Below are 26,135 nucleotides of genomic sequence, written 5' to 3'. Positions count from 1 at the left end.
GGTGGATGGATGAGGGCATGGATGGATGGATGAGGGCATGGGTCGATGGATGAGGGCATGGGTGGATGGATGAGGGCATGGATGGATGAGGGCATGGGTGGATGAGGGCATGGATGGATGAGGGCATGGGTGGGTGGATGAGGGCATGGGTGGGTGGATGAGGGCATGGGTGGATGAGGGCATGGATGGATGAGGGCATGGATGGGTGGATGAGGGCATGGGTAGATGAGGGCATGGGTGGATGAGGGCATGGATGGATGAGGGCATGGATGGGTGGATGAGGGCATGGGTAGATGAGGGCATGGGTGGATGAGGGCATGGGTGGATGAGGGCATGGATGGATGAGGGCATGGATGGGTGGATGAGGGCATGGGTAGATGAGGGCATGGGTGGATGAGGGCATGGATGGATGAGGGCATGGATGGGTGGATGAGGGCATGGGTAGATGAGGGCATGGGTGGATGGATGAGGGCATGGATGGATGGATGAGGGCATGGATGGATGGATGAGGGCATGGATGGATGGATGAGGGCATGGGTGGGTGGATGAGGGCATGGGTGGATGAGGGCATGGATGGATGGATGAGGGCATGGATGGATGAGTGCATGGATGGATGGATGAGGGCATGGGTGGATGGATGAGGGCATGGGTGGATGGATGAGGGCATGGGTGGATGGATGAGGGCATGGATGGATGGATGAGGGCATGGGTGGATGGATGAGGGCATGGATGGATGAGGGCATGGGTGGATGGATGAGGGCATGGGTGGATGGATGAGGGCATGGATGGATGAGGGCATGGATGGATGAGGGCATGGATGGATGAGGGCATGGATGGATGAGGGCATGGATGGATGAGGGCATGGATGGATGAGGGCATGGGTGGATGAGGGCATGGGTGGATGGATGAGGGCATGGGTGGATGAGGGCATGCCAGCTCAGTCAACAGGGTCTCAAGGGAGGGAGGGAGGATTGAAAAGAAAAAGACAATTAGACAACATTATATCATGACTCCAGCCAGTGCTGAGGCTAAAGCAGGTTTATTTTTTCCCAGTCAGCTTTTATACCATTCTAGGTACTTGCAGAGAATAGGCTCAGTTCTTAGATCAAAGACAAAGTAATTAAACAAGGTAATAAACAAACCCCCCTGGTCATTGTTTCTAGGAGCGTATCAGGATGACCAAGATAAAAGGAATGTCACATATTCCTAGGCAGAATTTGCCTTGATCCTTGATTAGCCCAAATGTGAACATTCTTATCTGAGCCTACTCACAGTGACAAGTGCTTGCCATATTTCTCTAAGTGTTACCAAGAGCTCTCCATGGATAGATGGATGGAAACATGAGTAGATGGATGGTGCATGGATGAACGGATAGATAGACAGGTGAATGGATGAATGAATGGATGGACACATGCGTGGATGGATAGACACATGCGTGGATGGATGAATAGCCTAAGTAGAGATAGCTTCTGTGACTTTAGATGTGGTGGTCCCCCGGTGCCAAGGCCACAGGCACTGGCTTTTTACGTGTGTACTGGACCTCAAGCTCAGGTCCTCATGCTTGCAGAACGGAACCATTTCTCTAGTCCGAGTTCTTCATCAGTAATCTCAGGCCTGGGCTCTCTTTGATCACAATACTCTTGCTGGATGCCTCCCTTTCCTCCTGTTTTCTTCCTTCTTAGAAAGCTGTCCAGGGAAACTGATTGAGATCCATGGGAAGGCAGGCTTGTTCCTAGAAGGCCAGATCCACCCAGAGCTGGAGGGGGTCGAGATCGTCATCAGCGAGAAGGGAGCAAGTTCGCCCTTGATCACTGTCTTCACTGATGACAAAGGTGCCTACAGGTACGTCCCACTCGGCTGGCTGCAGGAAACCTCCTGAGGTAGCTCAGACTTCCTGGGGAGGGCTCTGCTTCCTCTGAAGCTGGAAACAGCCATTTGTAGTGTTTGGCTCTCTTTCCTGCAGTGTTGGTCCCCTACACAGTGACCTGGAGTACACTGTGACCTCACAGAAGGAGGGCTACGTGCTGACTGCCGTGGAAGGAACTGTAGGAGACTTCAAGGCTTATGCCTTGGCTGGTGTGAGCTTCGAGGTAATGTTTCCAAGGCCACCTCACCGAGGGTAACATACGTGGTGATAAAGCACACAGGAAGTATACAGTCAGTTCTACACATGGTTGGACACCATGTAGCATAGTCAAAAGAGCACAGTCCTTCACACCAGTGCCTCTTCTTCCTCTCAGTGACTGTCTGCCTTCCAAAGCATTTATTATATAAGTGGAACTGTGCACAGTGTACTGTCCTGGCTTCCTTTTCTTGGGTAACCTGTGGGGAGAGACCAACTTTCCTGTGGTCGTGCATGTCAGCCATCTTCCCCTGACTTTGGAAGCAGGGTGTTTAGCCCAGACTAACCTCCAAGCCTCTAACTCTCTGTGAAGTGTAGAATGTATCCTTGGACTCCTAATCCTCTTTTCTGTACCAAATTCCGAGATGACAGGCTTAGTATATGCAGATGTCCACCCTCAGTATATGCAGCCCTGGGGGTGGAGCCCAGGGCGTCATGCATGCTGGGCAGGCACTCAAGCAGGCACTCAAGCGAGCTCCCTTCCTAGGTCCTAGGCTGCTGTTCCCATAGTGGTGCCTGGTGTCTCTCTTGTCCCTTGTCCTCTGTACGACATGGGTTGGGTAGGAGTTGAGTGTGACTCTGTAGAGCAATTCACATGCAGCCGGAGGCGTCACTGATGTGTGTGTTAGACCAGAGTTAGGAGGTGCAGACATGGAGGCACCGTGTGCACCGTAGATGGTATCCATAGTTTATAAGACACCCCAATATCACTGAGACAGCATGGACAGCCATTCGTGGAAGCAATTCAGTGGCTAGGAAGATGGAAGACACGCTCTCATTCCACAGCTACTGAGGAAGTGCCAGGGAGATGACCACGTAAATGTTGTTTGGGGGATGGACTTGTAGTAAGTCCAAATTCTTTATTTGTGGGATGAACCTATTTGGCATACAGAGATAAAGTATAGCACTGCTGTGGCAAAACGCCTCGTACAAGCAATTAAGGAAGACAGGATTGCTTTGGGTTCGTCACTTGAGGGTTCATGTCCATGTAGGTGGGAGGCCCGGGAGCAGGGGCCACATGCTCACATCTGCGTAGATCAGGAGGCAGAGGCAAGGTAGGCCAGTGCCATCCATCCTCCGATAGGACCCAGTCCCTCCTGCAGGGCTCCTCCCAGAGTTTGCACATCCTCCTAAAATGTCACCTCCACCTGGGACCGAGTGATCAGGCCTGAGAGCCTGTGGGCACACTTCCCGTTCAGACCACAGCAGACTGTAAAGGATTCAGCAAGTCCTGGTGGCTGATTGCTCGAGGAAAGACACGCAGCTGGGGGACATTCTGCTCGTCTCCCACTTTGTACTACAGAAGTGTGCAGCGGGCCTGCCTGCTGTGGAGTGCTGGCCTCAGTTCTAGAATGTTCTGATCAGTTACTTTCTTCCAGATTAAGGCTGAAGACGACCAGCCACTCCCCGGGGTCCTCTTATCCCTCAGCGGGGGTGTGTTTCGATCCAACCTCCTGACCCAAGACAACGGCATTCTCACTTTCTCCAACTTGGTAAGGCCAAATGCTACGAGTCCCTAGTGGGGACACGGCACAGGCGACTGGATGTGTAGCTAGACAGCGTAAGGACAGTCAGCCATGTTAAGGGCTCTAGAGATGCACCTGTTTCAACGGGGCTCTTACTCAGAACGCGCTGCCTCTGACCAGTGCTTTCTTTACACCGAGGCAGGGTAATTAACTGCCTGACCACAGTGGCTCCTCCATAGGCACCTTTTGTTTTCCACAAATCCTGTTTTGTGGTGTGTGTGTGTGTGTGTGTGTGTGTGTAGGGGAGTACGACAGTGGCTGGCTTACTAGTGTTTCTTTGTCAGAGTCCACTGCATGTGTAAAGGGCATGAGATAAACTCCGACAAGGCCACTGCCACTAGGGTTCAGCAGTGCAGGACCATGGGCCGACAGCTGGTCACTCCTGAGAGTCGGGCTAGCCGGGGCCTGCTGCCCATAGAAGGCACAGGCTTCGCATGCCCAGCCTCTGCTCACCACCTGCAACTTGTTTGCGGAATCCTTTCTAGTTGTTTATGCTGGTCCTGATTCTTCCTAAAGCTGAGGTGTGGCTTCTGTTCTGCTGATGTGCTAAAGGTGGCAACAACTCTCTGTTCACGACACGTAGGATCAAAGCCGCCATTTCTGTGTCTGCGAGGCTCTGCTGCCCTGTCATCTGATTGTAGCTCATGGTGACCTTAAGCTATCTGAAGTGTGGCAGCCATCTCACTTGTGCCTGTCCCTTGGCAGAGTCCTGGCCAGTACTACTTTAAACCCATGATGAAGGAGTTCCGCTTTGAGCCATCCTCACAGATGATAGAAGTACAGGAGGGGCAGAACCTGAGGATCACCATCACTGGCTTCCGAACTGCCTACAGGTGCGTGCCCTCCCCCAGGCTGCAGGTGTGTGCCCTCCCCCAGGCTGCAGGTGGGCCACACTGGGACTCTGATCTAGAAATGCCACCCAGGGTTGCACATTGACTGAATTTGGGGGGCACTTTGAGGTAAGGTAGAGGTCAGAAAGGTGGCTCTGCTCTGTCTTGTGATGCATAGGTGACTACTACCCTCCTTCCACTCTGCCCCCTGCCCCCTGCCCTCCATCCAGTATGTCACCCGCTGCCTACCAGCATATGCTCTGAAAACTTGTCTGTGGCAGCCTAGTGCCTTGCTTGAAAAAAAATGTATGTTTTAAAAATGTTTGAAATATAATTATGTTTTTAAGAGGCGGAAACATAATAATGAGTAAGACTTACAGTTGTTGAAAGAGGGTTGATAATGGGAAGTTAGTTTTCTGGCATTAATCCAGGTCAGGGAGACAGGGTTGTGAGTTTGAGGCCTAGCCTGATTTACATAGTGAGTTCCAGGACCGACATGGCTACACAGAGAGATCCTCTTTTGAAAAATCCCAAATTAAATGGAACCAAAAATCAACAGAACCCCACTAGATAGATAGATAGATAGATAGATAGATAGATAGATAGATAGATAGCCTTTCTATTCTTGCCTCTTCCATCCCCCAGTTCCCATTCCAGGTGGGGTCCAGAATTTCCATTTCTTCAAAGCACTCTCAGAGACAGTTGAGTGACAGCCACTAACCTGTGCATGCGGGCAGACATACAGACACGCATGCCGATGCGGGTTTATAAAAGCACTTTGGATGAAGGACAGTCACCTTAGGTATAGAAAAGGGGGTCATTTCAACTGACTGTGTGGAATGAAAATCCTCGTGAGTCATTGCATTATCCAGTGCTTCATAGCCTCAGATCAGCAGCGTGGAGGTCTCCCTACAGAGCAGATTGCCCTGGAGCCGCTGGGAGACAAGCGTCCTGTGCTTCAGGGGACTGAGGGTGTGATATTCTATTTCTCCTCCTGTCACATCAGCTGCTATGGCACTGTGTCCTCTTTAAATGGCGAGCCAGAGCAGGGTGTTGCGGTGGAAGCTGTGGGGCAGAAGGACTGCAGCATCTATGGAGAAGACACCGTGACAGACGAGGAGGGGAAGTTCCGCTTACGTGGACTGCTGGTGAGGCTGTGTGCTTTGTCGGGTATTTCCCTCTTGCTGTCAGTGCTGTCCTTGTGGGGTGACCTGGGCCAACGGGCTAGAGATGAGACTCTGGAATCTCCGTGCCCCTATTTTGACGGACAGGGTATGTGTTTAGCCAACATGCCTGTTCTGTTTTGTGGGAAAAGGGAGATTGGAATGGCTTTGCCCACTGCTGAAATCTCTTGACCAGCAGGCCTCCACAGTTGAAATCACGTTCAGCACCACCATCTTCCTATTCCTACTAGGATAAAACATTCCACAGCTTTCTACATTCAAAGTCCTCATATCAAAGCACCACAGCTGGAGATGCTGTCTTAGATTAAGACATCACTTTAGGGACCCCAGGCTGCCTCTGACAAGGCACAGCTGCTTCATGACCAAAATCAAGTCGGACAGGAAAGGGTTTATTACACAACACTGCTCATCCTCAAAGGCAGACAGGGCAAGAATTCACACAGGGCAGGAGCTCATGCAGAGGCCATGGAGGAGTGACTGGCTTGCTCTCCCTGACTTGCTCTGCCTGCTCTCTTATAGAACCCAGGACCACCAGTCCAGGGATGACCCCACCCACAATGGGTGGAGCTCTCCCATATCCATCACTGATTAAGAAAATGTCCTACAGGCAAATCTGATACAGGCATTTTCTCTTCCTAAATGACTCTAGTTTTGTGCTAGCATAGCCGCCAAAAGCTGTAGGCGGATCCTTGGCACAGCTAGCCCAGGGTTGAAAAGGTTCCTGGAAGATGTAGCCCGCAGGCCCTGTCACTGGGGCAGGTGGCAGTGGCCACTGTTACCAGAGTTAGTAGTACCATCTCTTCTCTTGAGTGTCTTCCCCTCAAGGAGCAAATAACTATTTAACTGGAATGTCTAGACCTAACTGGACATGTGTCTAGTTGTGGCTTCACCTATAACAGACTACACAGTGATTGATTGATTGATTGATTGATTGATTATATGTAAGTACACTGTTGCTGTCTTCAGACATACCAGAAGAGGGCATCAGATTTCATTACGGATGGTTGTGAGCCACCATGTGGTTGCTGGGATTTGAACTCATGATCTTCAGAAGACCAGTCAGTCCTCTTAACTGCTGAGCCATCTCTCCAGCTCTGTTTTATTTATTTTATATAATGTTTTTTCTTTGAGAATTTCATACACTGTATTTTGATATTCTTTCCCCTCTTCAACTCCTCCCAGATTCTCCCCCTTCTTACTTGCCCAACTTTGTTCTTTTTTTTTCAAACAAACAAATAAACAAACAAACAAACAGAAACCAGGACAGAAGCGCTGAACTAAAGCGTGGGCTTCAGCGTGTGTCAGCTGACTGCTTCCGAGCGAAGGGCCTGCCCTAGACTGGTTGATGGTGCCCGGTGTCACTTAATTGAAGAAAACTGATTTTTCTCTCTCCAGAGACCATCAGTTCCAGATAGCGTCTTGGGTGTGGGCAGTCTTTGTGCCCACTTCTCCATGCTGAGTTTTTTGTCTGACTGAAGCTGGAGGTCTGTGTGTGCTGTCATCTCTGAGTTCATATGTGTATCTGCACTGTTGTATGTAGAAAACACGGTTTCCTTGACGTCATCTCCTGCCTCTGGCTCTTCCAGTCTTCCTACGCTGGCCCCTGGGCAGTAGGCGAAGGGTGTGACAACAGATACCCCATTAGGGCTGAGCACCCCAGTCTCTTGCTCTCTATGCCACTATATTTGTCTGCTCATTTGACATCACAGTAGTGGCAGCAATGGGCTTTCCCTGCAGGCTGTGGCCTGTCTGCACTTACATTTAGCAGCTGTAGCAGTATCAGGAATGGGTTCCGCCCTGTGGAGCAGGCCCTAAATCCAAAGCTAAAGAAGATAAAAAGGTGATGGGTTGCTCCTGTGGCATTAGCGCCACCATCTCACTATGGGCACGTCATGCACACCGGTTGTGCCTGTAGCTTGCAGGCTCTGCATGAGGTGAGACTCATAAGTCCTTTTCTCTCTGGAACTGTGCATGGCACCTTCCAGCTCTAGCAATGGTAGCCAGCAGGGGCGACACATCCAGGCGAGTGCCAGCATTTTTCCACGTTAGGTCATTCTCCACTGTGACCTAAGTGTGGCAACGTAGCAGCAGGCACTGCCATCAATTGTGGAAGGGCACCAGTAGCACTGGCCCATGGTATGATATTTGGAAGTCTGTGGGGCATCTTTGGGCACAGTGGTTTTGTTTTTCTAAGTAAAAGATTTATTGTTCATGTAAAGATCTCATGTCTCCTTTGTAGAATTCAAGTAACGTCTAAAGAGGAACATGTCCCTAAGAGGGAAAGTGGCCTAAGGACCGCCTTACGTGTTTGAGGCCCCTGTCTCTGCCTGTGGCATACTGCAGTGCTCAGAGCTGGCGGCAGCAGGAGACCAGAGCACTCTGTCCAGCCTGTGCTGGCTGGAACGTCCCTCTTCACCCCGGGCTTTTCCGCTCCCGGAGGCACACACATGCCTGGGGCCTTGGCCCGGTGCTTCAGAGCATGATCTCACAGCGCGCTGCTGGCGCCGGGGACTGGCCCTAGAGTTGTTGCAGTAGTAGTTTCAGTGAACATGAAAATGACCTTGTAAATCTGAGTAATAGAACAAGAACATAAATAAGGACATTTAAGTCTTTTTTTTTTTTTTTGGTTTTGGTTTTGGTTTTGGTTTTTCAAGACAGGGTTTCTCTGTGCAGCCCTGGCTGCCCTGGAACTCACTCTGTAGACCAGGCTGGCCTCTAACTCAGAAATCTGCCTGCCTCTGCCTCCCAAGTGCTGGGATTACAGGCGTGCGCCACCACTGCCTGGCTTTATTTAATTATTTATTTATAAGACAAGCAGCCTCAAATCCTGTCCATTGTAAGGATTGTCAGTGAGGTTGCAGTTGTCACTGGATGTGTATGGATCAAGATGGGGGTGGGCACAGGGAGGAAGAATCTACAAGAATAAGGGAAATGCTCATAATCAGGAAAGGAGCCACATTTCACCTGTGAGTCAGGAACTGAGGGAACTGCGGTAGAAAGGCTTATAGCACCGGCAGTATCTTGTCACCAGTGCACTTCCAAACGGGACTCGTTGGAAAGTGGTCAGTGCAGATTGGGAAATGGGGGGGCCACAGATGCTCTGTGTGGTGACCACTTGTAGCAGAGTCACTCTCAGGTCACACGTGTCAGCCTTTATAGAGGAGTAACAGTGGTGTGTGTCTTCATAGCCAGGGTGTGTGTACCACGTGCAGCTGAAGGCAGAAGGTAATGACCACATTGAGCGAGCGCTGCCCCACCATCGGGTGATTGAGGTAAGAGGGCGTCACTCCTGCTGTGGCAGGGCTGTGGCTCCCCATAGGTGCTCTCCGGGGTAGGGTTGTAAGTCCTAACTTGCTAGTGGCATCTAAAGAGGGGCTTTTTCTTGGTGTGGTCTTTTTTGTGTATGTGTGCGGTAGTGTGTGTGGGGGAGTTGTGTACACTTGTGAAGATGTGTGTGGAAGCCACAGGTTGATGTCTCTTGCAGAGCCTGGATCTCACAGATTGAGCTAGCATGGCCAGCCAGCTTGCCCTGGGGAGCCCTTGCCTGCTCTTCCTGGGTGCCGGCATCATAGGCTGGCCACTGTGCCCACCTGCCTATTACTGGGTTCTGAGGAGCTGAACTTTAGTCTTGACACTTGCATAGCAAGTGTTTTATCCACTAAGCCATCTCCACAACCTAAGGGTGGAGAGGTTCTTTTGAAAAAAACCTAATTATTTAGCTGGGTCATAGTAGTACACGTTTTGAACCCCAGCACTTGGGAGGCAGAGGTAGGTGGATCTCTGAGTTCAAAGCCAGTCTGGTCTACAAAACCAGTTCCAGAACAGCCAGGTCTACACAGAGAAGCCCTGCCTTGAAAGACAAAAATCCAATTACTTAACATTTTTGTATTTATTCTTTGAGAATTTCATACATGTACTATGTACTTACCCGCTTCTTCCCTTCTGATTCCCTCCAGGTCGTTCTCAGTATCCCCTCCCAAATTCATGTCTCCTTTTTATTTCATTTACCCACTGAGTCAGTGCTGTCTATACAGGCATGGGGGCGTGGCCATCCGCTGGAGCATGGGCTGCCTGTCTTTGGTCACACCCCTGAAGGAAAATGACTCTCCCTCCCCTGGGAGCTGTCACCTGCCAGAAGTTCCTGAGCTAGGTCTTGTCCCCCCATCTATGCCACGCCTTTGACTGGCTTGTCATGTTGGGGTAACTGCAGCTTTTGTTTGTTCGTGAGGGCACTGGCCATGGAGTGTCCGGAAGGTGGCTTTCACAGCCCCCCTCCTGCCCTCTTACCTTCTTTCCAGTGTCCCCTGAGTCTTCGAGATGGTGCCTTGATGCCGATGTCCCACTTAGATATGCGCACTCACGGTCACTGTTCTCAGCAGTGGACCGACTTGTGTGTCTCTACACTCACCATTGTCCACAGCAAAATAAGCTGTGGCCGCCCTGAGTAGCACGGACCTGCGGGTACATAAATACACATATTTAGAACAGCAGTGAGTCCCCTCTAGGGCCTGGAGCCTCTCAGCTATCGGCTTTTGACCCATGCCATTCACAGGAAGTGGCTCAGATACCATTAAAGTTGTGTTCTTCTTTCCAGCTGGCCTGGAGGGTTTCGGGTAGTAGAGCTGTCTGTCAGGCCTAAAGAGCAGGGCAGAGTGGTGGGCCCTGTGCGACTTGCTGACCTGGGAGCTGGACTGATGGCCTCTGCCATTTTCCTGATTCTACCTTTCCTGCTCAGGCTGGGCTCTCGGGCAGCAGTGTAGACTGTGGTCAAGCAGGTGTGAGAGAGCAGTGAGCCCTCTGCTGCTCCCACGGGGTGTGGTGTGGGTACCGACAGCCAGGGCTCTGCCTTGCTGGGGCTGCCAGGTGAGCTTTTAAAATATGTCAGCAGGCAGTGAAAACTTAGAAAATAAATACCACCCTCATGTAGTGCGGTGTCTGTGGGCTGTCAGCCCGTTGCTTGCTGTATGTGCCCGGGACAGACCCATCTGGAAGCAACTCCCACACTGCAAAATGGCGCCTCTCTCTTTAGGTTGGGAACAATGACGTGGACGACGTAAACATCATAGTTTTCCGGCAAATCAACCAGTTTGACCTGAGTGGAAATGTAATCACTTCCTCCGAGTATCTGTCTACCTTGTGGGTAAGAGTCCTGAGAAAGACCCAGAGTCAACGGGAGAGATGTTTGTCCCAGCTACCTTTAGCTTGCTACAAGGGCAGCTGGCCTCCAGACAGCTGCCTGCTGCCGGCCACACCTGGCTTGGGAGCTGATTATCAAGTGATGGGGGGAGAGTCTGGTTTGGGGTGTTAGCGTTGTCAGCCCTGAGCCCCGTGATGGCTCAGCACAGTGGAGCGTCCACTAAAGAGCAGTCCATTCTCGTAGTCTGGGTGCTGAGCATGGCCTGAGCCAGGCAGCCTGCGAGCGGCTCCCCTGCCTGCCTGCCTTGGCCACACACACATCACATCACACACATCACACTCCCATATCCCTCAGTTTTCTCCTTTAAAACTAGGACCTTGGACACAGTGACTTGAACCTTTCTCCCAGCTCTGACAAATTCCACAGACAGTGTAGAGCTTTTATGAAAAGGCTCATGACCTCTGGCAGAGGTTAATGGTTTGTCCCGGGTTCTGGGCCTTGTGCTTAGAACACAGGGAAAGGCTAGCCCAGGAGGATGCGCTTGGCCTCTCGTGTGCTCAGTACACTTAGTCGGGACCTGGAGAGCATGTGTGTCGGGTGGGCAGATAGCGTCAGAATGCCGTGGAGGTGAGTGTGGGCCGAGGAGCCACACTCCCGTGGTGGCGCAAGTATTGGGGGAGGGGGGAGGGTGCAGAGGTGAGGATGGCACCGTGGCCTGCTTTCACCTGGTTGGTGCTGGGCTAGAGTTTTGGCTCAGGGTTCAAACCACTTGCATTTTCTAAAAAAAGTTAGAAATCAGACTCAGCTAAAATCACCTCCTTTTCCAGGTAGCCAGTGAATTAAAATTTATCTGCAAATTTATCTGTATGTGGCCAAAGAGTGCAGACATGGTCTAGCCCCATGACCTCTGCTGTGGTCCGGGACTGTGACTCCCTCCTGTGCCCTGGTGCATGGTAGAGAGGGTGGCCCCTGTTCTGCAGACCAGGGCAGAACTGGAGCTTAGGAAGCTGCTGCAGATCCAAAGGCTACGTACGGCACACACTTGTAGTTCAGGTCCCAGTGAGTGAGGGCACATGGTGTGGGACCCTGGGTGGTTCAGCTCTCTGGAGCTCTGTGGAGGCATGGCGTGCTGTCCTCAGGACGGGTGACATTGTTGAGAAAGTGTCCGCTGCACGCTGGGCACACGGGTTCTTCTCCCTCTTTGCTGCCAAGGCATTGCTGACTGTTGGCCTTGCTCATACTGGAGTCGAGGGGTGAGGACTGTATCCTGAGGCCTGCTGGGAGGGGAATGTTGCTTTCTCGTCAGCCACATCCTCCCATCCTGACCTTGAGAGGCTGCCCTGTATGCAATGAAGTCACCCCAGTATCATAAGCTGTGCCCTTTCCTTTCTGCGCCCAGGTGAAGCTATACAAAAGCGAGAGTCTGGACAACCCCATCCAGACGGTGTCTCTGGGCCAGTCGCTTTTCTTCCACTTCCCACCGCTGCCGCGAGACGGCGAGGTAAGCCAGGCTACAAGCATGGCAGCTTTGCAAATGACTTTCACTACAGTTGTAATACCGCTTGTCTGTCTGTCAAAGGAGAGCGGGGCAAGATGAGTCTCTCAGTCTTTCTGTTTACAAAAGCAGTACGTATTTCTAGCAGGAGGCTTGGGAAACAAATTTAAACCATCAGATGTAACTCCTCATCTCAAACTAAGGAGTGGGAGGTTGTTGATTGTCTTCCTTTGGGCCTTTTTCAGTATGTGCGTGCGTACGTGCGTGCATGTGTGTGTGTGTATGTATGTAGTGTATGTATGTGTTTGTGTCTGTCTATGTCTAGGTGTGTATGTAGGGTGTCTGTATGTAATATATCTATGTGTTTGCATGTGTGTGTGTATTAAGAAGTGCAGTTACTGTGCAGATTTCAAGCTGCCCCTGTTCTGGCCACTCTTTATGATCAGTGCTGTTCAGGGATGGTTCTGTCCTTCACTTGCTTCCTGTCGTCAGTGCTTTCATTGCTGCCCAATGGTTGCTCGCGGCTCCCCTGCTGGGAAGTGTGGTAACTGAACCAGGGCATCCCTTGCTCTTAGCGCGCTTCTGACCGCTGCCCATCTTTTTCTTGGACTTGCTTGGTCTCATGATGTGTTTCTTTCTCCTGTGTAGCAAGTCTTTTTTCCCCATTGCTAAGGATAGGACCAGGCCTCATGTATGCCAGGCAAGCTCCATCCCCTGAGCGTCATCCCTTCTGTGTTTGGCCATCACATTGTGTCTCTAAGTCCTCCTGCTTGGCATTTTCTGAGCTTTGGTCTGGTGTCTGTCCTCCACCCCAGAGTCATTGTCAGTTATTGACTGTCCGTTCACTTAATAGGCGTGCCATAGAACTTGGTTTCCATGGCTTTAGCCTTGTGAATCTAGGTGGAGCTCCCTCCCGCCCTGGAGGGCTGCTACATGGTGTCCCTTTGTGTAGACTAGTGGGGCTGTGCTGGAACTTGAGGCTGCTGTCCATTGTGTCCACATGCTGTGTTATAGTGCTTCCTCCTTATCTATGAGATAGAGGTGATCACTGCAGGCTTCCCATGGTCACAGCCAGGGCTCCAGAGTTAGATGTAGAGTTAGGCTGTCTTCTCCACAGCCATTGTAGAGATGCTACTTTTCTAGAACCTGCCATCTTAAGAGCCAGTTAAGTCAGCCTCGTTTTCTGTTAGTGGCAGCTCCCAGGGCCCATCACAACATCTTGTGTCAGAATCACCTTGTAAGAACTTGCATGTTTCTTGAAGCTGGTCCTTAAGGACTGTAATCACCCAGGGCCAGTATGCTCATAAAGAAGTACCTCGGCCCTGACAGTCTTACCAGAAGACGCAGGCCCAGAGCCACCAGAGAACCGTGTGTGTTACAACCTGAAAGTTGGTGACTGTGGGTTGGATGCACAGACTTGGGGGTTCTGTACAGAATGTGAAGTGTGTGCATGGGTGCGCAGGCCCCTGCTACGCCTGAGCTGGCTGTCCTACCCCCACAGAGCTACGTTGTGCTGCTGGACTCCGCTCTCCCCAGATCCCAGTACGACTACGTCCTGCCGCGGGTCTCTTTCACTGCAGTGGGCTACCACAAACACATCACTCTGGTTTTCAGTCCCACGGTGAGTAAGAGTGGGAAGTTAAAACGCCTTAGATGGAGGCCGTGATCACAACATCTGCTCCTGCCCTTTCACTTCCCATCTTGGGTCTCTGCGGACACCTTTCTTCCTCTGTGCACTGACGCCTGCTGTTGGGCGACCAGTCATGAGCCAACAGAATTGCTTAGGTCACTGGCTTGGGATTTGAGGAGGAGGGTTACCATTTCCCTTGACCTGTGGCCTTACATTCCTTTGTGAGGACTCTCCAACATGTAGCAGTACCTGCAGCTTCCCGGGCAGTGCAGGAGACACAGGAGTGTGTAAATGTCAGCAGACATGGATGCAGCGCCGCCTGAATAAGGTTGAGAATATGACCATGGGTAAAGACCCCGGTCCATGTATCAGCCCCTGTAGTAGGCCCCTTCACTGCTCCCATCAATACCAGTGTGTTCCACAGTCAGGAGATCATTTCGGTTGCTTTGGGAGCTTGCGTGTGGTGGAACCACTGTAAATCTAACAGAGGCCTGGTGGAAGAGGTAGGGTCTAGGTCCAAGCTTAGGATCATGGACTCTGAACATGGTCAGGGCTAAGAGTGGAGCCCCAGAGACTGCCTTACAAGAGAGAAGCCGCCATTGAGGCCACTCAGCAGGTGAGGGCGGGTGAGGGCACTCACCTCCAAGCCTGACGGCCCGAGTTCAGACCTGGAACTCCCTCAGGTTATCCTCTGACCACACATATGCATGTCATGTGCACGCACGAAGGCACTCACGCAAACACACACACACACACACACACACAATGTAAATCATTCTTTTAGAAGAAGAAAAGCCGTGCTTTGCAGCTACAGTTGTTCATTGCTTCTGGGCAAAGGAAGAATTTAATATATGTTTCTTTGAGATGTCTGTGGAGCACATCTGTGGAGACTTGGTAGCTGTACTGTTCCTGTAGGAGTCACATGTGTCTCCGTCTGCCCAGGCTGCTAAGGAACCCACTGTAGAGCAGATTACTTAGAAGCAGCCACGGCTTCTCAGAGTTCTAGCACTTGCAGATACAGCAAGGGAGCGAGCACCCAGCTCCACTCCAGAGGGCACTGAACCCATTCACAAAGGATCTTCTCCCATTACTTAATCACCTCTAAAAGTGGTGTCCCCAGACCCTTCTGTCAGTGTGTTCAGATGTGACAGGTCTCAGCAGAGGGATTTGGGAAGCGGTGTTGTAAGTGCAGCAGTGTATCCAGCCCCTTCCCAGGCGGTGACCACATAGCCGGCTGCCGGCTTAGCTCTGGCATGCGAGCTTTAGAGTGTCTGCCAGTCTCCCTTTGGAACTGACAGGGGATGTGCAGAGCCAGGGATGGAGCTCTGGTGGTAGAGCCTTTGTCCAGCACACACAGCTCTGAGTTGGATCCGCAACACACATCAACCAGGCATGGTGGCTCATGCCATTAGTCACAGCTCTCAGAAGGTAGGGGCAGGAGGGTCACAGACTCAAGGTCATCCTCAGCCACAGTGAGTTTCTTTGTGATAGGAAGGGAGAATTCTAAGCCACTGAAGTCTCCTTGTGCCTGAATTCCAGATCTGAGTCTCGGGGGCTTGGAGGACTGACACCCCCCACCCCAGTTAGTTTCTTTTTGGATATCAAGGGATTCTGGGTAACCTTGGGTGCCAGTGTGGGTGGCTGATGGGTTGAAGCTCTGGATGACAGAGGTCGATGAGTCAGAATTTACAAGGAGTCACGGCTGTTTTGTTGCAGAGGAAGCTACCTGAGCAAGACATTGCGCAGGGGTCCTATATTGCCCTGCCCCTGACGCTGCTGCTCCTGTTGGCGGGCTACAACCATGACAAGGTAGGGAAACCAAGGCCTCATGGGAAGGCGGGGGTCAGGAGGCAGGCCATGGGAGGGTGCCTGGTGTCACAGAAGTTGGAGGAGGTTAAGGTTGGAGGGGACCAGGTAGCTTCCTACATCTTTGTCCAGGGTGATAACTCCAGTGACGTCATTTCTGATCCTTAGGGAGGTGCTGCCTATAGAGAGTCACCGCCTCTGTAGAAAGCCCTGCAGGCCCTGGGGACTTAAGGGGACTCTCGCCTTCCTGGTGCTCATGATCTCTCTCATTCCAGCTCATTCCTTTGCTGCTGCAGCTGACGAGTCGCCTTCAGGGAGTCAGAGCCCTTGGCCAGGCGGCCTCTGACAGCAGCGGCCCAGAGGACATGAAGAGACAAACCAAGAAACAGAAGACCAGGCGCACGTGAGGAAGAAGGAGGCCCTGTCTCCTGCGGATGACACAGCCAGGGCAGCCACCTGCCTGGGGACAAAGGCACACGCTCACTCACTTCAGGCAGGCCCCGGGGCCCTGCGACCCCTGTGTCAGTGTCCTGCCTGTCTGTCCTCTCCTGTGTAGCCCTGTGCCTGTGGTGCGATGCGACAAATGGACCCTCCTGTCACCCTGCTGAACACAATTTATTTTCTGAGTTGAAGATAATTTATTATTATTATTTTTGTCAGAGAAGTATTTAAGCTGAGCTGGTGGCGTGAGAACGTAATTTTAATCTTCCACATTCGTTTGCAAGAAGAGTCCAGGAAGCATGGTATTTGTCTGCTGTGCCTTCTGGGCTTTCCCCAAACTATCCTCTGCACTCGAGGCCCGTGCTGGAAGCTGCAGCAACACCTGTCCATACCAGAAGGATCTGCTGAGAGCTGGATGAATAAAGTCGGCCACTCGTTTGTGTTGTAGCTTCTCTCAGATACAGTTCTTCAGGGGCTTGGTGTAGTGTGGGGTGCATACAGAGAGGGTGGGCATTCAGCCCCAGTGACAGAGGCCGTGGGGACTGCGGCACAGCCAGTGTTGTGGCTGAGCTCAGCTCACTGGGGTCCCTGGGATGTACAGTCTTTGTCGAAGCCAGAAGGACTTTTGTTGTGCTGGGCTTTAAAAGTGTCTCACTTCTTTGGGGTGTGTGTGTGTGTGTCTGTGTGTCTGTGTGTCTGTCTGTGTGAGCTGACCACTTGACACAGACCATCATGTGGGTTTGCCTGCTGCACAGGGATGGCGAGCCGCATCCCTGGAACAGATATCCATATCCAGTGTACCATATGGACATCCATTCTAACTCTCCAGGTGACACAACAATGAACAGCCCCTTAAATATCAGTGGGTCTTTTAATTGATGCAGTATAAAGGCTAAAAGCTTGTGAGAGATAACTAAGTGGCAGTGGGCTCTGTCCCGCTGCACAGGTGGCCATCGTGACAGCATCACCGTTTTGCTCAGGGTCAGCCTGGGTGTTGGTTCAACCCCTTTCTCAGGGCATCTGGAAGCGCTGCTTGTCCTGTCCTGTCCAGCTGCCTGACCTTGCTCCATGGGCAGAGACAGCACTGGAGCCTGTGGATGGTGGATTGTGAATGGTGCAAAGGTTCTACAACACATCATTCATGACACACTGAACTGCATTAGGCTGTTAAGAGCTCCAAAATCTCTCTACCCAACTCATTAAAGTTCCCATTGCAACTGCTAACTTTTATTATAGAGTGCTGACTTCCAATGGCAAAAGGAAGCACAACTCCCCCCACCCCACCCCGCCCCCTTCCAGCTTCTTGCCAGCTCCTAGATTCCATTTTTGACTGGCTATAGAACTTGCTCTGCCCCGCCACTTCCACCTTTACACGCCTGTCATACCCTTGCTCTGCCCACCCTCTTCCGCCTTTGCGCACGCATGTCATATCTTTGCTCTGCCCACCCACTTCCACGATTGCGGAATCTCAGGGGCAGCAGAGCTGACAACAATGCTAGTGTCCTTGGGTGTTGGGGGAGGGAAGGGGTGAGGAACGAGGTGTTGTGGGGGGGCCAGTTCGAGTGGGTAAGGAGGCGGTAGTCACAGGACCAACTTTCAGGAAGGGCGGTGGTCACGCCCATCTCTTTTGGCCACTTCTCCAGGCTCAGCCAGGATCCCTAAGGTGAGTTAATTTCTATAAATCTGCGACCTGTCCTAACCTTAGTTGGTTAGTTGAATCTAGTGCCTGCTAAACAGCTCTGACTGCCCGCCTATAGGTTCGGCCATAGTGCACCGCTACTCCTGAATGCACTGCTACTCCTGAACAGGGCAGCTGGCGTAGGAGGTGCTTCTGATGTTAAGGTCCTGTTCCCCAATTGGTTCTTGAAGTGAGCCCTTCCATTGCATGGGAGGTAGTCAGAGTTAAATTTTGTCCAAAAGTCAACTTATCTGCATTCTTAACCAGTAATGCCACAGCTATGATGATACGTAGGCAAGGTGGCATTCTGCTGGAACTGGGTCTAATTTCTTTGATAAATAAGAAACAGGCCCTTTCCACGGCCCCAACGTTTTAGTCGGGACCCCTTTGGCTATTCATTTCCATTCTTCATACAAGCAAAATGGATTAGTGATGTCTGGTAGCCACAGAGGAGGAGTTGACAGCAGGGCCTTCTTTATTCTTTCAAAAGCCCTTTGATGAAACCCATGACTAGCACCCTCTCCAGGACCTATGTGGGACCGTGTAAGGCAGTCTGTGGCCTGGCTGAGCAAGGCTTACTCCGGAGACCCGGTAAAACATTCTACAAGGGACGATACCATCAGTCACATGTGTCCATACCCCAGACCCCTAGTGTTCTGGCTGGACTCCACCCCTACAGTCACCTGGCTACAGCCAGGCTTTCCCCACCCCATGGTTGCCTGGCTGTTGCCAGGTAACCCAGCCTACTATAAAGAAGACTTCTTGCCCCACCTCTCTCTCTCTCTCTCTCTCTCTCTCTCTCTCTCTCTCTCTCTCTCTCTCTCCCTCTCTCTCCCCCCTCCCCCTCCCCTCTCTTGCCTCTCTCTCATCTTGTCCCTTGTCTCCCTGTTTCCCCTCTTTCCACGTGGCCATGGCCAGCTCTCATCCCTCTATCTTCTCTTTCTCTCTTTACTTCTCTATCTCCTTTTCTCTTCCTACATTTATATGATAAAGCATGGAAACTATGAACTGTCTCTTCTTATCAAATCCGCCATGTAAGGTTTCAAAGTCCTAACTTTGTATTGAAGCAGCAACAATTTTTGTATATAATAAACGGCTATTAACCATTCCCAGTGGCAAAAGTTTCCAATGATATTGCTTCATGTGTTCTCTAAAATTATAAACAAACATGTTAAATGCAAACCTTTTACAATCATGAGATGCAAAGGAATAGTGTAAAAACTGAAAGGATAGAAAATAATACAGCCTAACTCTAATGACCCCAAGAAATCAGGAGTTTAAAATGCTATCTCGCTTAAAATGCTTACCTAACTAGGTAAAAGGTCACATTCCAGAACCCGCCCTTTGTTTAGACCTAGCAGAAAGGTCTTGAATAGGTGATCCTGGCCCCACAGGGTAACTGGAAAAGGGCTAAGCTTATCTTCTGTAAACTTACGCCATTACCCCTAAGCAGGAGTTCACGCAGCTGTAGCCATTATAGGAAACTAATTGGTCCACTGAGCGTGGGCTCCGATAATTTAAACTGATTGGCCTAAAAACTATGGAGTGGTACAAATCAACTGGCTTGCATTTCGCGGGCTCTCCATGCTAAGAAATGATTGGTTTGTGATTTGCGGGCTCTGTCGTAAACTTATAAAAGCTGTCTCAATTTGGCACTCGGGGTCCATAGTCCTCTAACCCTGCGTGGTGCATGGCTATGGAACCCAGAATTCTGGAATAAAGAAATCCTCATGCTATTGCATCGAGATTGTTTCTCGCGAGTGATTTGGGTGTCGCCTTCTGGGGTGTGGGGTGCTGGGGCACCCTCGGTTTTTGTGGGGTCTTACAAAAACAATCTTTTAATATATAATAATCTGACGCCTATTTTTTGGAATGGTAGCTGGAGTACCAGGTTGGAATGCTCCCATAAGTACCTAGTTTCATTAACCTTTCATAAATCTTGCAATAATCGCCACTTGCTTGATTTTTTTTCTTAATTACAAATACAGGTCTCATAATCAAACTCAAGTTGTTGAACATTGAGAGTGAGGTTATGGAGTGGAGGACATGGTTTTCAAATGGTGTTACAGGCTAAAATCCAAACATAATCCAGAGGTAGAGTCATAATTCTTTGAGTTAAATGATGGTTTACTACTTTATCTTATTGACAAATATGATGGACTGGATGTCATTTATAATGTAATTTACATGATTGTTATAGTTTTCTTCAATATATCTCTGAGAGAAGAGTTTTTAAAATTTTTTATTGGGCAGAAAATGTGAGGTTTAGGGGCATTCTGGATAATAAGATCCTATTCCCCAGTTAGTTCTTGATCTGTCAGTAAAGAAAGCCATGGAACCATTGCTGGGTGGATGTTACACACAGGATTATTGGGTCCCTGGAGGAAAAAGGGGATGCAAGGAAGGAGAACCAAACCAAAGTTAGAGAGAGAAGAACAAGGCTGTTGAGGGTAGGTTTTTGTTTTTGTTTTTGTTTTTGTTGTTGTTGTTGTTGTTGTTGTTGCTCTACTCACCTTTACTCTGGGAAGTGACCGTGCTACCAATTCCCATCCGGCTTCCCTTGAATCCTTGGACGAAAGAGGTATATGCATCACATCACCTGGTACAGGGAACTACTTGCTAAGTAAGCACTCACAACTGAGCTCAGTCCTCATCAAGATGCACATTGTAGAGAAGGCCAAGGAGTATGACATGCAATCTTTTTTTTGAAAGCCTAAAGTTAATTCCTGATTCAACACCTTCAAAGTCCTATCTCAGACATAACCGAGGCACTTCTCTTCAAAGTGTCTTTTGTCTTTCTGTTTAATAATCTCATTGACTGCTTCTGAACTTGTTTTCTGTGTCAGATTTCAGGGTCCGGGTGGATCTGTGTGTGACCCACCGTGCTCTGAGAAGACCTCCACAGCTTCACTGCTCAGCTGCTAGAATTGTGTGTCCAACTGCTTGTAACAAGATGGCTTCACAGAGCTGCCAGAGGGGTTCCGAGTGTGTGCACATGGACCCCAAGGAGTCTTGCTGTACTGTTCTCTGCTGTTTATGCAGTAGCCTAAGACCACCCAGGAAGTGTGGAGGGCTGAGCAAGTCAGTCCAGTCTAGCTCAGAGTGGCCAGCTAACTTGTGGAGTTTATTATTGTGGCCTTTGTTGTGCCCACCCTTGGCAGGTAGGATGCAGGTGGAATGGGGAGGAAGAGGGAGAGGCTGCTGTAGCTCCTGCCATCCCTGGTGGGCTCCCACTTACAATGTTTGCGGCTCCTTCAACCCCACCTGCAATGAGTAGTCTTGTGCATAGATTGTGCAGTGATTGCACAGTCAGGCTTTGAAGACCTACAGTGTGCCATTCGCCTTGATTGTAGACCTTTCAGTGCCCTGCTATTTCACTCATGGTCTGGGAACTAGGGGGAAAGTTGGAGAAAAACTACCTTCATGCCATCCAGGTGTTTGTGCTAACATTTTTTTCAGAGGCATGAGGGACAGTTTTCATCTCATGGGAACATTGTAAGGGACATGGTTTTGTAGTCTGGGATTCTGAGTTAAGAGTCTGGCTGTTTTAGCTCTAGGGTAGTTTTCTGTTCTGTCATCATGGCAGAACAGGACTCTCTCTTGTAGCTTACACACTAGTTGATGTCTTCAGTCCCATTCAGAGGGCTGTACCTCAAGTCATCATCATCTCCCAAAGTCCTTTCTTCTAAATACTGACCCAGTGGGAGCAGGTGTTCAGCCTCAACCTATGAATTTGGGAAGGACAGAGTTCCATCCTTGACACATCACCAAACATGTTCATGGACTGAAAATGTAATATTCCACTCTGCATTCTCCTTCTAATCTTGCTTTCTCCTCCTGCTCTGATGTCACAATAATGCTCTTACTCTCAATGCCTTTGCTTTCAATGCTATGCCTATACTTCTAAGTTCTTCTTGAGTTCACTAAAAAGTGTTACATCTAAAAAGTTCTCCTCAGCTCAGTTCCCTCTCTGCTTAGTTCTTCTCAGCTCAGTTCCAAATCTTTGTCCTTAGCACTTAAACGTCTTTCAGAATACATGATTGTCGCTACCAAATCCGTCCAGCCGAATAAGGGAGACAACACGGGAGACTCTTCTCGATGTAGTTTATTCAGGAACGTTACTTCAGGAAGCCCCCTATCCTAGCCCGTTGTCCCAGTTATATATCCCAGCCTGCACCAATCAGCAACCGCCACGTAGAGGCTCATGATAGGATCTAGACGATGGCGGCGGGAGTGGCCTGATATGATGTCAAAGGGCGCATGCGCACGTCTCCAGTGCGTAAGTGACTCTTAAAGGGGAAAGTGGGGGAGCATTGCTGAGTCATGTGACTTGGCAACCAGCCCAAGCGCCATTTCAGACTGGCCGCCGTGCCCGCTCCCTACACATGATCACATGTTAAAGAGTTCCTTACAAGTTCCCACAAAAATTCAAATCACAAATTGAAATAAAGTTTACAATAGAGAATATTTACGTGCAAATCCATTGGGAGTGAGTATTGGCTAATATCTGTTTATCAGTGAGTGCATACATGAGTGTTCTTTTGGGACTGGATTACCTCACTTAGGATGATGTTCTCCAGTTCCATCCACTTGTCTAAGAATTTCATGAATTCATTGTTTCTAATGGCTGAATAGTACTCCATTGTGTATATATACCACATTTTCTGTATCAATTCCTCCGTTGTGGGACATCTGGGTTCTTTCCAGCTTCTGGTTATTATAAATAGGACTGCTATGAACATAGTGGAGCATGTGTCCTTATTCCATGCTGGGGAATCCTCTGAGTATATGCCCAGGAGTGGTATAGCAGGGTCCTCTGGAAGTGTCATGCCCAGTTTTCTGAGGAACCACCAGACTGACTTCCAGAGTGGTAGTACCAGCTTGCAACCCCACCAGCAGTGGAGGAGTGTTCCTCTTTCTCCACATCCTCACCAGCACCTGTTTTCTTCTGAGTTTTTGCCCTTAGAAATTCTGACTGGTGTGAGGTGAAATCTCAGGGTTGTTTTGATTTGCATTTCCCTGATGACTACGGATGTTGAACATTTCTTTAGGTGCTTCTCGACCATTTGATATTCCTCAGATGAAAATTCTTTGTTTAGCTCTGTACCCCATTTTTAAGGGGGATATTTGGCTCTCTTGAGTCTTGAGTTCTTTGTATATCTTGGATATAAACCCTCTGTCAGATGTAGTCTTGGTAAAGATCTTTTCCCAATTTGTTGGTTGCCATTTTGTTAGCCTAGAAGCTTGGAATACTCAAGACACAATTCACATATCAAATGATGCCCAAGAAGATGGAAGGAGAGGCCCCTGGTCCTGGAAAGGCTCAGTGCAGCAGCGTAGGTGAATACCAGAACAGGGAAGTGGGAAAGGGTGGATTGGGGAACAGGGGGAGGGAAGAGGGTTTGGGGGGCTTTCAGGGAGGGGGGATCCAAGAAGAGGAAAATCACTTGAGATGTAAATAAAGAATATATTGAATAAAAATAAAAAAGTATATGTCCAATAAAAAATAAAACAAACAAAACAAAACAAAAAAAGAGTAAGTATTGGGATAAACATCTATCACCTGTCACTGCTCCACAGGTACACTGAAGGTTTAAAACCATACCTAAGTTATTAGTGAAGTTTTGTATAGGTAAACCCTGTTAATATTTTATCTTCTGTCCTAGCTCCTATAATAAATTGTTAGTTCCCTTTTTATGACCTTTGGTTAATTGTTTTACAACGTCTTGGAATGTGCTGTGAGTAAGAGAAAGTCTGGTTGCTGTCTAAGAGCAAATTAACTGGTGACACTTGGCAGATTGGCAGAATTCTCAATGAAGTTTTGACTACCAGAAAAGGATTTCATAGTAGTCCCAGTATAAAAGAGCTTAATAGTGGCTGATATCATTTTAGGAATTCTTATAGGATCATCATTAAGACTTAAGAAGTCATCTATTTGTCTATATAGCATCACTGTAAGATAATACATCTTCATAGATCTGCAGAGATCTGCTCAAATGGGTGGGCTAATGCCTAGTGATTGTTATATATGTTTAATTATAACAATAGGAAAGGCATATTGATAGCAGGAATCTTTCCTAAAATGAATTCTCTTAGGTCCTAATCTGTCACAGATTATATTATAATTGGAAGCAGACCATCTCAGGAAGATCACCTGCTAGCTATTAGCTTGTCCTATTATGGCTCCTGACACTTCTTTGTAGAAGTTGATAAGTTGGGGCTGCTGAGGTGACTTGACAAATTAAACCTGATGATCTGAGATTGATCCCTGGAACCCTAATGGGTTAAAGAAAGATCTTATTTCCATAGGTGTCCACTGCCTCTATAGAGATGCTGCAGTCCCATGTGTTCTCTCTGTCTCTCCCTGTCTCTGTCTCTGTCTCTGCCCCCCCCCACAATAATATACCCAAATAACAGTAAATTTTTGTTAAAACTTGTGTAATGAAAGGACAGGCCTAGGGGCTCTATTTGGGGTAAAACGGTAAGAACTTTTCTGAGCTGTTCAAGGCTATATAGCAAGAGCTATTCATCACTTCCCCATGACTGGTTACCATGAGCCTCCTGTAACTGAGTTCTCATATTGCCATAGGTGGACTGGAAGTGGAGATGGCAGAGAAGACTCAGATGGTATTCCTCCATGAAGATGTCACCATATCTTGCAAAATCCCTGGCCCCCCACAGCTGGACCTCAATACTGTGGGAGTCATCTGGTCTTTGAAGAAGGATGGAGATGAATCTGAGGTCCCGGTGTTTGAGTTTTATGGAGATCAACGGGAGGCAGTCCGACCTGGAGCAGATGTATCCTTGTTGGGGCTAGAACATGGAAATGCCTCACTCCATCTACCCAGGATCGAGCTATGGGAAGCAGGAGAGTACAGATGTAAGGTTGTGGTCACCCCTGAAAAGGCAGAGGGGACAACCAGGCTAGAAGTAGTAGGTGAGTCCTCTGTGGTAGTGCCCTGTGATTTGATGCTGCTGGAGTTAGTGGTGGGTGAGTGGATGGCCACACAGTGCAGAGGGTTAGAACATGGGTGAAGGAATTGGGGGACATGGCTTTCAGCTCTGTCCATTGCAACCCAAGTTCATAGGCAAACAATGAAGAGGATGAGGCAGGGGGATCTTGCTTATCTTTTTATTTGTCATTTCTACATAGAGGGGTTGATTTTGAATTGTTTTGGTAATCCCACTTACTATTCCTTCCTTCATAGTTCATGTCTGACATTCTTTACTAATTTGACTTTTTGGAAACCGGTTTCAGGTAGCCTAGGCTGGCTAGGACTTGCTGTGTAGCTGCAGATGGCCTACAATTTTCTTCCCAGTCTCCATCCCTGAGTGCTACTGTTGCAGCTGGTGCCTCCACAGCAGGCCTTCTATGTGTGCTGTGTTATCAGTATCACAGAAGCTTTCCTGCAGGGTATGACCTGGAAAAGCTCCTGACACTTTTGAATTGACCCAGGATGGCCCCACCTCCCTACAACATCTCTTTAACCTCACAGCTCATTTCCACAGCAAGCATGCTAAAAGTCATATAGTGATGTGCACTAGAGCTGGGCTTACTGGTTTTTTTAGAATCTTAAAAAATGTCTGATGATAATTTCATGAAGCTTGCTTGACAAAATTTCTGTGCAGATGGAGGCTACTGCATGTCAGCACTCTGCTGGCCCTGCCAACATGTCCCAAGCATGTTAATTTAGAAGAGTCCCAATGTGTTCACTCACCTTCCCTGAACTCTCCTCAGGGGTTAAACATGGTGAGAAGAGCTCCTTTGATTACCTCATGGAGCCCTCAGACTGCTGTGGTAAAGTAAGGGGTCTCCTAGGCCATTGCTGAGGTAGAAGCCATTGTGGTGTGAGGAGAGAAACAGGTGGTTGACTCTGGCTGAACTGTAGTTCTCCTCTCTCACAGCTCACCCTGACATGCGTTTGTTTGAGAAACCAGCTACCGCAAGAAATGGTAAAGAGAAACTCATTATCTGCCAGCTGGATGGATTCTACCCAGAAGCCTTTGACATAAAGTGGATGAGGTGTGCCCTGAAGGATTCCCACTTCCAAGAGATTACGGAGGGCATAGTCACCGGTCCCACTGTGAAGAACGTTGATGGCACCTTCAGTGTAAACAGCTCCTTGGTCCTGAAGCCAGCTCTGGAAGACCATATATACCAGTGTGTGGTGTCACACAGATCCTGGCTCATCCCACAGAGTCTCAATATCACAATTTTTGAGAACGGTGAGTTTCCTCCCAAGCTCACCCCATTTGTGAACATGTGGTTTGGAGCTTAGGGTTTTG

The 26,135-nt window shown here is 49.3% G+C and overlaps 2 protein-coding genes across 2 annotated transcripts in view; both read left to right on the top strand.

Moving 5' to 3' along the window:
* Positions 1-16,618, top strand: part of LOC127668855 (nodal modulator 1) — a 55,653-nt gene extending 39,035 nt beyond the window's left edge. Inside the window, exons 21-31 of the mRNA XM_052162678.1 lie at positions 1,683-1,842; positions 1,964-2,090; positions 3,502-3,615; positions 4,354-4,481; positions 5,485-5,626; positions 8,851-8,934; positions 10,692-10,802; positions 12,199-12,300; positions 13,796-13,915; positions 15,641-15,733; positions 16,006-16,618. Coding sequence (XP_052018638.1) covers positions 1,683-1,842; positions 1,964-2,090; positions 3,502-3,615; positions 4,354-4,481; positions 5,485-5,626; positions 8,851-8,934; positions 10,692-10,802; positions 12,199-12,300; positions 13,796-13,915; positions 15,641-15,733; positions 16,006-16,137 — 1,313 coding nt within the window. The 3' untranslated portion in view covers positions 16,138-16,618. The remainder of the gene's footprint in view (positions 1-1,682; positions 1,843-1,963; positions 2,091-3,501; positions 3,616-4,353; positions 4,482-5,484; positions 5,627-8,850; positions 8,935-10,691; positions 10,803-12,198; positions 12,301-13,795; positions 13,916-15,640; positions 15,734-16,005) is intronic.
* Positions 16,619-22,109: 5,491 nt separating this feature from the next.
* On the top strand, positions 22,110-26,128 carry Ncr3lg1 (natural killer cell cytotoxicity receptor 3 ligand 1). Its single transcript, XM_052193361.1, has 3 exons — positions 22,110-22,128; positions 24,439-24,786; positions 25,755-26,128. Exons 1-3 carry the CDS (start codon positions 22,110-22,112, stop codon positions 26,126-26,128), a joined length of 741 nt encoding a protein of 246 aa, XP_052049321.1.
* The last annotated feature ends 7 nt before the right edge of the window (positions 26,129-26,135 follow it).

Source organism: Apodemus sylvaticus, chromosome 1 (genome assembly GCF_947179515.1).
Source record: "Apodemus sylvaticus chromosome 1, mApoSyl1.1, whole genome shotgun sequence".
Lineage (NCBI taxonomy): Eukaryota > Metazoa > Chordata > Mammalia > Rodentia > Muridae > Apodemus > Apodemus sylvaticus.
The sequence above is the reverse complement of the archived record's forward strand: the minus strand, read 5'-3'. Positions and strand labels throughout refer to the sequence as shown.

What these genes read in the sequence shown, in the direction of transcription:
- Ncr3lg1 (XM_052193361.1), top strand. An exon ending in AACCAGGCTAGAAGTAGTAG is followed by an intron (nt 24,787 to 25,754) that starts GTGAGTCCTCTG and finishes CCTCTCTCACAG; the next exon opens with CTCACCCTGACATGCGTTTG.